Below are 14,977 nucleotides of genomic sequence, written 5' to 3'. Positions count from 1 at the left end.
ATGTAATCTCTGCTTTTGACCCATCTGGTGTAGGACACACAGAGCGACCATGTACAGTGCTCCGTGAGCAGATGTTGGGGGAGTAAGGTGCCTTGCTCAGGGGCACTAGACAGGGTAGGGAGACTCTTGGATTTTTGGACAGATCAATCCAGGTTCGTCTTTTGTTGTCTCTCCATGGATTCAAACCAGAGACGAACCAGAGACCTTTTCTGCCCTTAGTCCAAGTTTCTGCCACTAGACCACCGACTCTCCTTTTCTTTTTCTTTTTTTTCTTTAAAAAAAAAAAAGTTTTGACCTTAAATTCAGTTCAAGAAACTTAAAGCCCATCAACATTTTTTGCCATAGAGCTGTCCATGTACTGTAGTAACATAACTCATATTTATTCATTAATTCATTTTTGTAAAAGTCCCTATATGGTTGCAGCATATCTCCCCTCTTGAGGTAATTTTTGGAATGATTACTGTGTATGATGAAATGAAATAACAATTTATTTGCAAAATGTACATAAACATTATATAACAAATTAGATTTTTATAACAATGCAAACTTCTGTGACAGTAAGTAAGACCTGCTTTAATAACAAGATATCACAGCTTTATGTTTTTTACAGGACAATAAGCAAAGTGTAGGTAAGTCAACAGTTGAGTGAAGTCATTCTCTGGAGTTAGATTTCAACACCTGATTGTTGAGTTAAAAATTGAATGATCTTTTCATGCTTTAAGTCTCAAATTCAAGTATTTTAACAACTTTCAAGTATTCGACACTCATCTCTGACATCTAGAGCATCACCTTAAAATCAGCTTTATAATGGCTTTAACCATGTAATGCTATTCACTGTAACACACGTGTGATTCCCACCTTCACTGACCTGTGCACTATTTTCATCAACCACCAGGTTGCTTAATACATGAAGTCATTCTGCTTCTACTCTCTCTGTGATGCACTCGAGTATCCTCCGGCTGCTTTAAAGGTAGTGTAAGTAATGTAACACCTATAGCTGGATGTTAGCTCATCCATAATGGAGTGTCCATGCATGTTCGAGGCGAGGCCTAGATTGTCTTACCGCTCCACTGCTCCGTGACACATGCAAGCAGACCTGATCTTTACTATCACAGAGGCCTTGATGAAGTTGTCTTTGTGTGAGCGTGTGTGTGGTTGAATGGATGATTTGTGCTCAGTGACTTTGTCCCCTTTGTGTCAAAGTGAAAATAAAAACATTTAACCTTCACAATCACGCACACAGATTCACACAAAGCACAACACTGACGTATCACATGCAATCTCTTTGTACACAAGAAATGACTCTGGAGTAACACTGAGGTCCAGGAGGATGACAGAGGAGGAGGAAGAGGAGGACGTCAGGATGCCTTGGCAATGATGAGGATGCTCATGAGGAAGACCATGAAGAAGAAGATCCACATGAAAAACCTATCCATCACCTTGGCAACCTTCTTCCACTCTGCTGCCTTGACACACGTCGCTTTCTGCTCGCGGAAGCAATTGGCAATGTACTGGATGTTCTTCACCACCTGAGGAAGAGTCCGATAGATGACACACTGATAAAAGTCTCAGAGGAAAGTAATCAGATACATGGGCAAAGTGATGACGTACCTGTTTATGTTGGAGGCAGGGGCAGCAGCAGGAACAGGATGGAACCTGAAGCTTCTCTGTGGGATACAGCAGCTGCTCCTTCATCACCCGGTTGAGGTGCTGGAGGTTTGTGGGATGTGGAGGGGCTTGATAGTCCAGTTCCTCCTGCCTGATGTGGTTGAAGTGCTGAGCGGGCTCTCGCTTTGCCTCACCCCTCTCCAGTCGGGAGGCGTGGTTGTTGTGGTTGTTGTAGTGACATTGGTTCCTGCTGTTGGCACTGCCGTTTGCACGGTGTTTGTGATGCTTACCGTTATGGTGCACGCTGTGGCCGTTGCTGTACTTGTACACCTCACCATCGTGGTGGTAGAGGTCATCTTGAAGACAATTCTCCTGGTGGCAGCCAATGTCATTGAATGGCTCCTCGGGGTACAGTGGGGTCCTCTCGCTCTGCGGTGTCGTGCAGTTCTCCCCCACCTCGTAGACGAAGAAGATTTTGGACATGTAGTCGATGATGACTACTTTGGCCCAGTGTGGGACGGGCTTGGCCTCAGCGCCACAGAAATGAATGTTCATGATGAAGATGGTGAGAGAGGTAGAAGCTGTGATCATGGTCATCGTGGCTATGTAATATTTTCCTTAGGAAGAAAACACAGATTTTTTTTTTTTATTATTTATCATCTCTTTTATCATCAATAACTACTTTATCTCAACTTTAATTTGCTTTATTTTTATCTTTTTTTTTATTTCATTTTAGTTTATTGTAGCTGAAAACTGAATTTAAAACTATTTATTTAGGAACTTATTTCCTTGCTTGTCTCTTACTTCACTTCCTGTCCTGTTTCCTGTCCTTGGTGATCATCTGTAATTGTCCTCATGTGTTCAATAATCCCTCCCTTGTGTATAAAGTCTCTTTTCCCTCTGTCTTGTCAGTTTGGTTTGTTTCAGTCCTTTGTGTTACTCCCATGTTTCCCAGTTCAATCCCAGTTTATAGTTTGTTGTATTTGATAACCTCACTTCAAATTTACTGCACCTCCTGAGTTGTTTTGTCTTCTGTCTGAGCTGTTTCATGTTTTATCAGAATCAACCTCACTTTGTTTCCTTGCCTGTGTTTGAGTCCTCCCTGTGGAGGGAACTGGGAACTTAAAACCAACACAGGCACATGGGGAACTAGCAAACTTCATATAGAGGGTCACCAGTGAAATGTTTGATTACTTTGAGGTGACAGTGATAACAATATCAACATTGTGACCTTGTATCTTATAATTCTGACCTCTTAGATTTTTCTTTCATTCCTTCCCTGGTGGAAATGGGCTTTTATAGTTGATTAATACCAAGTAATTCGAACCTATGTAGGGCATGCTTTCCGCAGGAGGCATGCTCTCAGCCACCAGCAGCTGGAACACGGTGAGGGCCAGCAGCACCGTGACCCCGAGGGACACCTTCTCCCCGGAGTCGGCGGGCAGGTAGAAGCCCAGCGGGGCGAGGAACGAGATGAGGAAGCAGGGCAGGAGCAGGTTGAAGATGTAGAAAGAGGAGCGGCGCTTCAGCAGCAGGGTATAGGTGATTTCAGTGTAAGGGTCCGAGCAGCAGCCGTACATCATGACGTTTCTAACCGCGGGCATGCCGTGACACTCCCACTCCACGTTCTCCACGAAGTCGGACAGGTCTCCACTGTCCATGCCCAAACTGATGTCCACCTGTTAAGAGGGTATGATGAAGATTTTGGAATATAAGTGACAGAAATATGATCATTTCATATGCATTTTTACGTAAAATCCCCAATTAGTTACACATGGGAGGAAAAAACTTTAAAAGTTCTTAAAGTTTGCATATGGTTGGTCCAGGGTCAGTAGTGATTACAAGTCCAAACAGAAAAACTGAACCTACAAATTCTGTATTAGCAGAAATTAACAAGGAACAACATGGAGGACAAGACATTCAAGAAAAAAACATTAATCATGCAACAAATCCTAAATGGATAATATTCATTGAAATGTTGGTTCAGCCAAATTATTAAATGGAAAACGATTCTTTGACATTCGGTCAACTATTTTGTCAACAACACAATAAATAATAATAATGTTGATAATAAAACTTAAAAATCTCAAAGCACTTATCTAAACAAGGTTGCAAAGGGCTTTAAAAAATACATAGGAATAAAAAAAGCAGAATTAAACAAGATAATATTAAAATTAAGATTCCAAAAAAGAAAATACAAACAACATCCTTAAAAAGCTATTCAAAATCAGGCTTTCTTATAAAGAAATGTTTCAAGCAATACTTTAAAAACAGGTGCTTCTCGCAAAAAGGTTAGTTGTAAGATTTAAGATTACGGTTTGAAGCATATTGAGTTTGTTGCTCCTTAATATAGCTGGACGCCGGAATGTGCTGAGCTCTAAAAGTTAATGAAAGAAACCTATGATTGATCCTAAATTTAATGGCAGCCAATGACACACATACAAATGAATATTCAACAAATGGAGAGTGCTGAATAAGCAGTAAAAAAAACTTCCTGGAAAGAAACGAGGCCTCATTTTAAGAGGGTCAGTGGATTTGTTGTTTCACTTTCAAGGGTGAGACCTCCTTGAGCCCTGAGACTGTACCATATTCTACATATTAGACCTCTTTTAACCTGGGAATATAACATGGTTTGGTTTCCTCGTATTCACCCCACATCACCCTGTTTATAATCACCTGGTTTCCATTGTAGGTCCAGGAGCCGAAGGTGAGGTTACACTGCTGACTGTCGAAGGGGAAGTAGGAGACGTCCACCACACATGCGCTCTTTGTGATGGCCGGAGAGTCCCAGATGATCTCTCCATTATAACGCAGCTTTACGTTAGTGCTGGATGGATCTGACGCATCCTCATCTGCTCTATACACACATGAAGGGAAGAGGACACATTTGTAAATACACTTCTTTCACTTTTATACCTCTGCCAAGGAGGTTATGTTTTCACCCTGTGTCCATTTGTTGGTTGGTTGGTTTGTGAGCAAGATTGCGCAAAAAGAACATGATGGATTACCATGGAACCTGGTGGAAGGATGTGGTATGGGTCAGGGGAGAACCCATTACATAAACCAGGAACAGGGTGCAGATCCAGGTGAGTGTGCTCTAATGAGTTCCATAGTTTCACTTGTTTTCATTAACTCTTTTTCTCTACCTCCCTCTCTGTTGTTATCTTTTTTTATTGCCTATCATTGTGCCTTATGTCATATCTGTCTCTAGTGTTACTGACTTGTTGTAGAGGACGATGTCCGGCTTCCAAACCAGGTCGCTGGGGATGTTGATCATCTCCAGGTCGTCATAGTCCTCCTTGTCCCACTTCAGGTAAGCATCGAACCAGACCTTCCTGATCCACAGGTACGTGGTTAGAACCTGGTTTTTCTCATCCTGCACACACACATACACACATACACACAGACACACAGACACACACACACATAGACACACACACAAACATTTACTGAGAGAGACAGTGTTCACATCCAACTTGCAGGTTGTTCCTGAATATTAGAGCACAACAATACAAAACGATACATTACTATTGTAAAGTTCTGTAAAGTTGAAACAAGAAGGTACAAAATATATGCATATGGTATATTGTCTTTAGACTTCAAATAAATACTGTTATAAATAGCCTTCATAGTAAAAATGTTTTAACAGAACTTAAAAATGAAATGTTCTTTCTGTACTTTATGTGGTAAGAAAGCATGATAGTCAGAGGGGCCCTCAGTCAAATTTGAATTAGGTTCCCAAAGTTCTAGGGCCGGCTGTGATTCTCAACAAATCGGAGCATGATAAGAGATTTATCAGTGATTAAAGGGTTACATGTAAGTATTCACCATATCTTTGATCTGTGACAGCGTGATCTGCAGCGACACGTTGAGGGCTCTGTCTGTGTCCTCCACAGGTCTCAGAGCGTTGGTGTAGTCCTCCATCAGGTCGTTCAGAAGCTTGCGGGCATAATGACCCTGGGCACCTTGGGAGACTGAGAGGGGGCGACAGCATCTCACAAAGGTTGGCACAGCGGATGAAGAACAAATATCAGAACGATCCGTCACGCAGAACTGACCTTGCACCAAAAGGCTGATCCAAACCATCAGCGTTGCCTTCCTCATTTTCCACCAGCCACAAGCTGAGGGATCAATTATTCAGACGAGCACTCGCTGAGAGAGCCGGAGTCCAAATCCAGCGTCACTCTCTTCTGATCTTCATCCTGCTCTTCAGAGGTCGAGCGAGACCAGACCACAGGAACAATTCTCGAAATCGTACATCCTGTCAGAGGCTCTGAACGCTTCACTGGTTGTTAGTCGCTGGTCGTCTTTGTCACTGTCCCTCTGTGGGCGATCGCTGCTCGGGAACAGGACCTGGGGCTATCACACACACACACACACACACACACACACACACACACACACACACACACACACTTACACTCACACACACACACTGCAGTATCAAATATCGCACATAGGTGAAATGCAACACCTAAGGCCCTATCCACTTGTGTACATGACCACATACGCACACACACACACACACACACACACACACACACACACACACACATACATACACAGCCTTACTGCGTTACATGGCTAATGACACGTGTCAGTCCCACACACATAATGACACTTTATTACCCATGCTCTAACTCGTGGTCATTCAAGATGGACACCCACAGACATGTCAAAGGTGATGTGACACGTGTCATGCGTGTCACGTGGCAACGGACATAACACAGATCCAGGATCAGGTTTCATACTGTAAACGGAACTCTTTAACACAAGCACAGAAAGCTGTAAACTGGCTGTGGATCAGTGATAAGAGAAGATTTCCCCCTCTCTGTGTGTGTTATGAAACTGTTTTATTTAGGTTTCTTGTCATGTTATGAGCTTAAATGTAGGCCTGTGTTATTATATAATGTTAAATGGACAGTTTTTATACATTTATAGATGTTTCATGGCGACCCCTCAAGGTCACTCATTCACGCACACATATCATAAAACCCATCAAATCCATAGCCCTTTCATTCACTGCTTTATCTGCTTAATTTTTAGCACATTATTATTCTGCCCCAGTGCTCATTCAGTTTCTAGCTCTTCAAACAAACAAAGACTTTCAGATAGAGGTAGAGGCCCCTTCATCATCATACCAGTGTGGTGTACCTGAATGTGACCTTTGTGGGTTGTGTCTCACTTCAATAGAAACAAATAGTCACCTCTGTAACACTGAGTACAGATTGCTGTAAAAAATCTCGGCCCGTCTCATTTTCTCAACAACCACTCAAAGATCCACAGCCAACACTGTGCTGCTGTGGGTTCCGCCAACTTTGAAGTCAATGAGAGGATTGATTGTTGAGAAAATCCAAACAAAGAGAGACAGATGTCACAATATTAAAAAAGATTCTTTACAGATATCTGGCCTGAAAGCTGCTGAGACACAACTCTATGGAGTTAAGAAAAGGTTTAACCACAGCAGTTGTAAAGCTAGTGAGGGGGGGCGAAGCTGCATGTAAGTGATCAATTAACAACATCTAGGCCGGAGATCTGATGATGGTTTAGCTGATGGAACCGACTGGATACATTTGACCTCGAGGGTGAAGGAGGCAGTTTCAGAGTCCGATACCAGCTGACACGAATAAATAATAGAGAAACAAACAAAGGATGCAGCCGAAAAAATGATCTACTAAACTGTTCTGATCATGTTTCAACTCTACAGCGTCAGGCACATGATGTGATGTGTGAATGTGTCACATAGTTTCTGTGGTGCTGAGCTCGCACAGGACAGGTGTTTCCTGTGTGTGCGTGTGTGTGTGTGTGTGTGTGTGTGTGTGTGTGTGTGTATGTGTGTGTCTGTGTATGTGAGTGTGTGTGTGCGTGTGTGTGTGTGTGTGTGCAGTAAATGGGGGAGAAACAGAGGCAGAAAAGGAAAGAGAGCGAGTTAGAGACAGTGAGAGATAAACTGAGGTGTGTGTGTGTGTGTGTTTGTTTGTGTGTGTTAGTGTGTGTGTGTGTGTGTGTGTGGTGTGCTTGACGAACACAATCATTGCCCGCCAACAATGATCAGTAATTGCCTTTATTAGGGACCTCACTAATTAAATCCTGTTAAAAGAGTCCAATAAAGAACCAATGATGTAAGAGTGATTCCTCGATGACATAGATTTCCACTGTTTGTCCAGCAACAGTTAAAACTACATCAATAAGCCATGTTGTCGCTCTGGGTCACCCGCTCCTTTTTGACTCGCTACAGAAGGAAAACCACGGTTTAAAACAATAAAATAGAAGATGGCTGAAATCTATTTATCCAGTGAATGGCGGTGTCCAAATTCAACCACTTATTCACTACCTACTCACTATATAGTGACTTCTATGTTGAGGACTATCGTGACTAGTGAGGGATTTCAGACACAGCCACAGCTCACGTGGAATCTTGAACACATTCATTTTATTAATAACTATTCAGGTCCTAGTTTAGTGAACTCTGTAACCTGAGCAAAACAAAATAAAACTTAACAGTATTAAAAGAAGGACTGAACCACGTTTGTTCTGGACTTAAAAAGGGTTTGTTCACAGTAACAAAAATATAGAATATGGACTATGTTTGTTGTTTTAAAGTCCGGTTAATCAAAATGTTTACACTTTTCCCTTTATGAAACCAAATTTAAATTCATTTATATTGATTTGAACTAAACTGCACACACTCATAAACATCAGTCCCGTTAAAAAAAAGTCATCAGGAATCTGTTAATTATTTGTGAGAAATCTCAATCTTTCTTTGGTAAAGACAGTTAAATCTTTTTCCAGGATCTGGCCCCCCAATCCAGATCCGCACCAATAGTTAAAGGCTTCTTTCCAGACCCATACTTCATTATCCCACCGAGTTTCATCCAGTAGTTTTTGTGTAAGCCTGCGAACCTGAGGGCGTACCTATGCATGAAACAGCGCTGGGATTCATTGACTGTGCCATGAGGAGAAGTTGATATAGGTTCTTGTTGCCGCCTGTGCAGGAAAAGTCCAGGAATGGAGAGTGAAGAGTGACAATAAGAACGTCTCTCGTCAATTCATCTGTAACAAAAGCCATGTCAGAGAGACAGCACCGTGTCGTAGAGTTAAATTAACAACACTGAAATGCAAACCAGCCATTATTATTAATGTTCTTACTTACAACCATGACTCTCGTGTTACGACATGTCAAAATGTCTCTGCTGCAAGAAAAGGCCTGTTTAGCACCTCCTTGCATAACACATCAGAGGCCCATGATAATGAAGTGCAACTACCTGTTGGCTGTGAAGTGGCTCGACACTGTGTGTGTGTGTGTGTGCGTGTGTGTGTAAGAGAAAGAGAAAGAGAGAGATGGAGAGAGCGAGGAGGGATAAGGCGTTGTGGTAGGTGTGGGAGAGAGAGCACAGTGAGAGATGAGAGATCTGACCACAGTCAAACATGATGAGGCGTCACACTGAAGCGTTGCTCTTTGTCACTTGTTACTCCAATATAACCAACATGCAAACATTCAAATATGTACTTACACTTGTTCTTTGATAAGTATTTAAGTGAGAAATGATCTGTGAATAAACTGGAACATACTCAAAATTGCCACATGTGTCAGATGAAGCAGCCTTAAGTGCACAAAAAAAAAACGTATATGTTAATTATGGTAAAATGATTTTAAATGTTTTACTTCCCAAAATTAATAACAGTGATTTTTTCATGCCATACTACATCAAGCAGTAGACTTTTCATAACATGTAAAAGCATCTGTAAGCGTGTGTGTGTGTGTGTGTGTGTGTGTGTGTGTTTGTGTTTTCAGAGACTGAATGAGGGAACAAGTCGCTGTGTGTGTTGCACAAGTTTAACTGTACATCGTACTTGTTTGTGTGTGTGCTGGGATGTGGTTTTTTTGTCTTTCAGCATATCCTTGAAAAGCTTCTCATCCTCAGCGCCTCTGAACACCACATGATGTATAGAGACACAGAGCAGGAGGAGGTGAGAGGAGGAAGGAGCAGCTCCTCTGAGCTCTTTCTCCTGGTTGTTAGCCTGTTCCTGCTCTCTTTAATTATCATTCAGTTATAACATTGAACATTGGACACAGAATAGTTTTCATCCAGGTTGTGCTTTGACATGCGTATTGACAAAGCCACATATCTATATGTTGATATAAAATGGTGTGTGTGTGTATTAGCGAGAAAGAGAGAGAGATAGAGAGAGAGAGAGAGAGAGAGAGAGAGAGAGAGGAAAGAGAGGAAAGAGAGGAAAGAGAGAGAGAGAGAGAGAGAGAGAGAGAGAGAGAGAGAGAGAGAGAGAGAGAGAGACACACACAAGCCACTTGCTGCTAACTTCTCTAAAATTTAAATTTATACGAACAAAATTAATCCACCAACTGAAAAAAGAGCCGGGAAAAATCCAAGTAAATAATGGGACACTTGTCATTAAAAATGTAAAAAATTTACACACGTAAATGTAAGAATCTTTCGTATGTACATTTAAATTATTTGTAATTAAATATAAAAAATTATGTTTGTACGACAAGAAGTGGTAGTGTAATATATCGTTCTGTATATGTCTTGTATATTAAATGTATGTGGTAAAACGTGTATCTATGTACATTTGACATTTAGTATAATAAAATTTGTGTGAAAAAAGTAGCACAATTCGCACACAGTAGATCACATGTTCATGTAAAAAGTGTATAAATAAGAGGGAGGCAATGGATCACAACAGAAGGTGAATCGATGGTATTCCAAGTTTGAGATGTTTCACCTCGAACCTTAATATTAGTTTAGTTAGTTTTAATTCATCACATGAAAAGAAAAAATCCAGGAACAGATGACAACAGAGACAGTTTGCCAGACACATATATAGTTTAACAATAATTCCAAAAGGAGGTATACAGGTCAATAAAAAATAAAAAAAAATAAAAAAAGAAATCCACTGTATGTGACAGGTTTCCGTTATGTCTCAACATTTTTGTTGTTAATGTTTTATGTTTCTTTATTTTAAATTTCTCTGAAAATATAAGATACATTTCTGAATAAATCTCTAGAAATATTTTTTGTTCATTTTCAGGACAAATAATCGAGGTCATTTTCTTAATGGCTGATACAACATGTGTACCGATGTCTGAATAAACATTTCATCATGTGGGCCTGTTCATCTACTTTAGGACCTTATTGACAGTTCATCTCCCAGTCTCATCTAATCTAAGAAGAAAATATGAGAATATGCTTCATGTTGAGCCTGGTACAGTGAAACTGTCCCTTTGGACTCTCCGAGCCAACAACCACGCTAACATACTTTTATTTAAATAAAGACGTAACTGACAAGTGGCAGAACATATACGCACCATTAAATTATTATTGAATTTTATTGATTTCAGCTCGGAGCGTAAGACATTAACTTTCCTCATTTGATTTAGTCAAATGGGTAAATCACATTAAAAGCTCCATACAGCTGGTTGTGTCATTTTATTTGTGCTGATAAAGACACACATTTGGTTTTCGCTGAAATTCCTAAGTTAATTTGCCGATCAAGCTCCAGACTCACATAGTCTTCATCACTGCACGGCTGAGCTATTGGTAAAACAATTAGAAAAACGACACGCTATCTACATCACCATCAAAGCTTAAAATGCTTGAATTTTAGTAAAGGTATTGACAAAAGATCCTGGGATGCCCCACTTGAAGTATCTCCGTGAAAGTTATTGTTGTTTGCTTAAAAACAGATCAGAAGAGTCGACTCACTTCTAACTTCACACCATTGAGCAAACCAAAGTGTCATTTCCACTCAATCATTTGCATGATGGCTGATTAGGAGTATCATCAGTGATCCTGTTAGTGAGAAAGGGTAAAACAAATTCAACTCTGCCCAAGGCTTAGGCTTAGACAAGGTCCCTCTGAGTTTGAACAGTAGCACACATTGAGTCGTGTCATGACAGTTCAAGACAATCCGCCGTGTCAGAGGTCAAAGGTCAAAAGACTTTGCACTGGTTTACACTGAACATGCGTCTCCTGGCCTGTTTCCTGACCTGGTTAACAGCCGTCCGCACTGCGTACTCAAAGACCTGCTGCACGCCCCGGTTGCTCAAGGACGAGCACTCCAGGTAGCCTTTGGCGTGGACTTGTTGAGCCATGCGTCTCCCCTCCGCTGCTGAGATACAGCCGCTCCGATGGGCCCCCGTCTCCCGAAGGTCCGTCTGGGTGGCCACAACCAGCACGGGCACCCTGGGCAAGTTCTCTCGAACCTCAGCCATCCACTTGTGCTGGACGTTGGCCAGCGAGTTGGGGTTGGCCACGGAGTAGCAGATGAGGACGATGTCGGCCTGCTGGTACGATCTCGGGCGGATTTGTCTGAAGTTATCATTGCCCCCCGTGTCCCACAAGCCCAGGCTGATCTGAACACCGTCCATGTACACCTCCACCCCTGTGTTGTCAAACACTGTGGGCTTGTAGGTGTCCGGAAAGGTCTCTGAGGTGAAGCGGACCAGGAGGGCCGTCTTGCCAACCCCACTGTCCCCAACCAGGACGCACTTCACTGACATCTCCCCCAGGTCATTCATGGCTGACACTGGTGATCTCTGGACGTGGTTGTTTCGAGTTAATCTCAGGGGGCAGCTTTTCCGTAACTTGTACACGTGGATAATCACAAGTTTCACAAAGTATTTAATCAGTGTGTGTGCTGTACTTCCACGTACAGGCAGCAGTTTTCATAGCAACTGATTTGCAGCTCGGCCTTGTGGTACTTCCAATCCTGTCATTTGTTTAAACAGAACTCTGATGTCTCTGTTTTAAAAGTCCTTAAACATCTTAGGTACACAACAGGGATGTGCAGTTCTCCAGCAGTGGCCTTTGTACACGCTTCACATATCTTCTCGGCTCTTGGGGCCCGCAGCTTGGGGTCCGCAGCTCGCAGCTCCTCTGCTGGATCTCTGCAGTGCGGTGCTCAGGTTCTGGTCCTTCTCTCTTAGAGGCATTCTGTGTACACAGATCCAACCTCTCAGAACTCAACAGGAAAAATCTGCTCCGGAACAGAGATGAAGGGAGGAAATTGGATGTTATGAATATTATGAAGTTTTGTTAAAGTGACAGAATGGTCAACACTGTTCGGCACATTGTCATTTCACTGAAACGTTACATGTATGTTTCTCCAGATTCGTCTCAAACAACCTACCATGGTAGCTAGCAACAGCCTAGCTCTTAATACAGGGCTACTGCAGGTTCCAACGAGTTAAATAGACTTTGTAAGAGCATAATGAATGGAATTTAAGACCTGTGTCAAGTACGACTGAAAAGAAGGAATATCAGAGTTCCAGAATTACTTACACTTCCCCATTATTAAAGATAAGGCGAAGTAGCCATGTAGAGACTAACCCTCGAAACACTGCGTAAGCCCCCAAAACTACAGAGACAGTCTCCATTGGGTTTCCCACAGCCACGCTGAGTGTACTGAGATCAGTTCTGACCGGGGTGTCTGTAGATGATCAGTTATCAGTTTTTTTCTTGGGATTTAGTTAATTCTCTCAATACAAACCATCTTCTTCATCAACAAAACAAGAATTTAAAGCCATTTTCTAAACCAAACAAGAGGACAGAAGAATGGTCTTGTTTGTAGTTTCAATTACAGCGTGCTAATAATTCTTGAGAGAGAACTACAACACACGCAGACACGCCAAATTATATAAACAAATAAGTGCAATGTAATAAGCATTGATTGAACACCAACATAACTGAGACTGACCTAAATGAATTTCAGATCTAGGTAATATTTAAAATATTTCACTTTTAAAGGCCTAAAATGAGGATAAGTGAAAACAAAGACTTAGTAGAAGCCTTGTAATAAGAAACAGTGCGTGTCACAAATGAGAGATTATCACTATAACGATATAGAAACAGCAACTGCTGACCTACTAGATGTGACAAATGGCATAAATTCTTCATTTTATTAATGCTTTTTATTATTTCTCCCAAACGTAAGGGTATACAGCATTAAATATATCACATAAGTACAATTTAAACACGGAAGTAAAGATTTGAATGTTTGGGTGTGACCTAGAGTTAACAGCTTGATCCTGAACATATTAACAGGTGCTGGATAACAACACATATCAGTGTGTGCTATGTTATTAAGCTCTTACACATGGTATGTCTGCCTCACATAACTCTCACGTAAGAACTAGTCCTTGTTATCCAGTTAAGATCTGATCCCAGAAGAGTTTAAAACAGTGACACAAATACATTTTGATCGTCTTAATACGACAATGAAACAAACTTAATTGATGGTTTAGTACAATTTCTCTGCTGCATCAATCTGACCTTTTCTTTTTCAAAAATAAAGCTTTCCAAATTATTTCACAAAAAAAAGCTAAGTTTTTGTTCTCATTTTACCATCAGAGATCGTTTATGTAAAAATAAGAGATTAAAAAGAGATGAAATCCTAAATTTACCTGATCAAACTCTTACAAGTCAAATTTATAGTTTAAAATGTTATTTACACGTTAGTTTTATTCTGGTGAGAAGGTATGAGTGGCCCACATCCTCAATATCTCTCGTTTTAAAGTAATGAAACCAGTTTAGATTTATGGCCACATTGTGCTTTTCAGTTATTACATTATTGAAACAGAATACAATAGAACACAAGAGAAGAGAGATTGAAGGCCTCTGCAGCTAATTGACAAAGGGACAAAGAAGAATAAAAGAAAACTACCTTCTCTGCCGCCTCCGACGACTTCACACCCTTCACAACCCCGAAGAAGAGATAACTGTCTTAAATCAAACTCCCAAATAAAAGAAGGGTTTTCTTTCATTTAAAATCTGCTGATTGAGAAGGACCACGTCCCCAGAGCTGGAGTAAGTTATCTATTATTAACAGCGGAGGCCGAATATTTCTGCACCTGTCGATCAACGTCGAGAATGGTGGGTAGAGGAGGGAAGTGAGAAGACAAGTACAACACATCCGCTTGTTGGAGTGAGGACGACTCGCTCAGGTTCATGTTCACCTCCCCCACACCAGCTGCACTTTACAATATGACTGCAGTTTTTTTTTTTTCTTGTGCGTTGGTGCCCTTTTATCTTCGACTTCAATCTGCAGAGGAGCGCACACTGCAGGCGCGATTCAAGATTTTAGAACGATCTGAATGTGCCTACAGCCACGACCACAGCAGTGACAGATTCTGGTTAACAGAGTTGCATCACCCAGCAATGAACAGAAACTAGAGCCTGACCGATGTGGATTGTTGTGTTGGTTCACTATACCGATATCAGGATAAGGGCATTAAATAAATCTGATACGGAGATATCAGCGGATATATATATTTATTTGGGAAATTTGTTAATGATTCTTAAGATGTCCTAATCAAAAATATAATTGGCGCTTGATATTTTAAAGTCTG

At 41.2% G+C, this 14,977-nt stretch overlaps 2 protein-coding genes across 2 annotated transcripts; both read right to left on the bottom strand.

Moving 5' to 3' along the window:
- Positions 1-562: 562 nt before the first annotated feature.
- chrna9a (cholinergic receptor, nicotinic, alpha 9a) lies at positions 563-5,712 on the bottom strand. Its single transcript, XM_062388743.1, has 7 exons — positions 5,667-5,712; positions 5,437-5,582; positions 4,830-4,984; positions 4,285-4,465; positions 2,936-3,287; positions 1,612-2,225; positions 563-1,529 (listed from the first exon to the last, which is right to left on the bottom strand). The coding sequence occupies exons 1-7, from the start codon at positions 5,710-5,712 to the stop codon at positions 1,359-1,361; spliced, it is 1,665 nt and encodes a 554-aa protein (XP_062244727.1). The 3' UTR covers positions 563-1,358.
- Positions 5,713-10,364: 4,652 nt separating this feature from the next.
- rhoh (ras homolog family member H) lies at positions 10,365-14,496 on the bottom strand. The gene is made up of 2 exons (XM_062388746.1): positions 14,293-14,496; positions 10,365-12,606 (listed from the first exon to the last, which is right to left on the bottom strand). Exon 2 carries the CDS (start codon positions 12,146-12,148, stop codon positions 11,561-11,563), a length of 588 nt encoding a protein of 195 aa, XP_062244730.1. The 5' UTR covers positions 12,149-12,606; positions 14,293-14,496; the 3' UTR covers positions 10,365-11,560.
- Positions 14,497-14,977: the final 481 nt, after the last annotated feature.

Source organism: Platichthys flesus, chromosome 5, assembly GCF_949316205.1.
Source record: "Platichthys flesus chromosome 5, fPlaFle2.1, whole genome shotgun sequence".
Taxonomy (NCBI): Eukaryota; Metazoa; Chordata; class Actinopteri; order Pleuronectiformes; family Pleuronectidae; genus Platichthys; species Platichthys flesus.
The sequence above is the reverse complement of the archived record's forward strand: the minus strand, read 5'-3'. Positions and strand labels throughout refer to the sequence as shown.

What these genes read in the sequence shown, in the direction of transcription:
- rhoh (XM_062388746.1), bottom strand. Translation starts at nt 12,148, where the DNA reads ATGAATGACCTGGGGGAGATGTCAGTGAAGTGCGTCCTGGTTGGGGAC.
- chrna9a (XM_062388743.1), bottom strand. Translation starts at nt 5,712, where the DNA reads ATGAGGAAGGCAACGCTGATGGTTTGGATCAGCCTTTTGGTGCAAG. An exon ending in GATCAGCCTTTTGGTGCAAG is followed by an intron (nt 5,583 to 5,666) that starts GTCAGTTCTGCG and finishes GCCCCCTCTCAG; the next exon opens with TCTCCCAAGGTGCCCAGGGT. An exon ending in TGTCACAGATCAAAGATATG is followed by an intron (nt 4,985 to 5,436) that starts GTGAATACTTAC and finishes GTGTGTGTGCAG; the next exon opens with GATGAGAAAAACCAGGTTCT.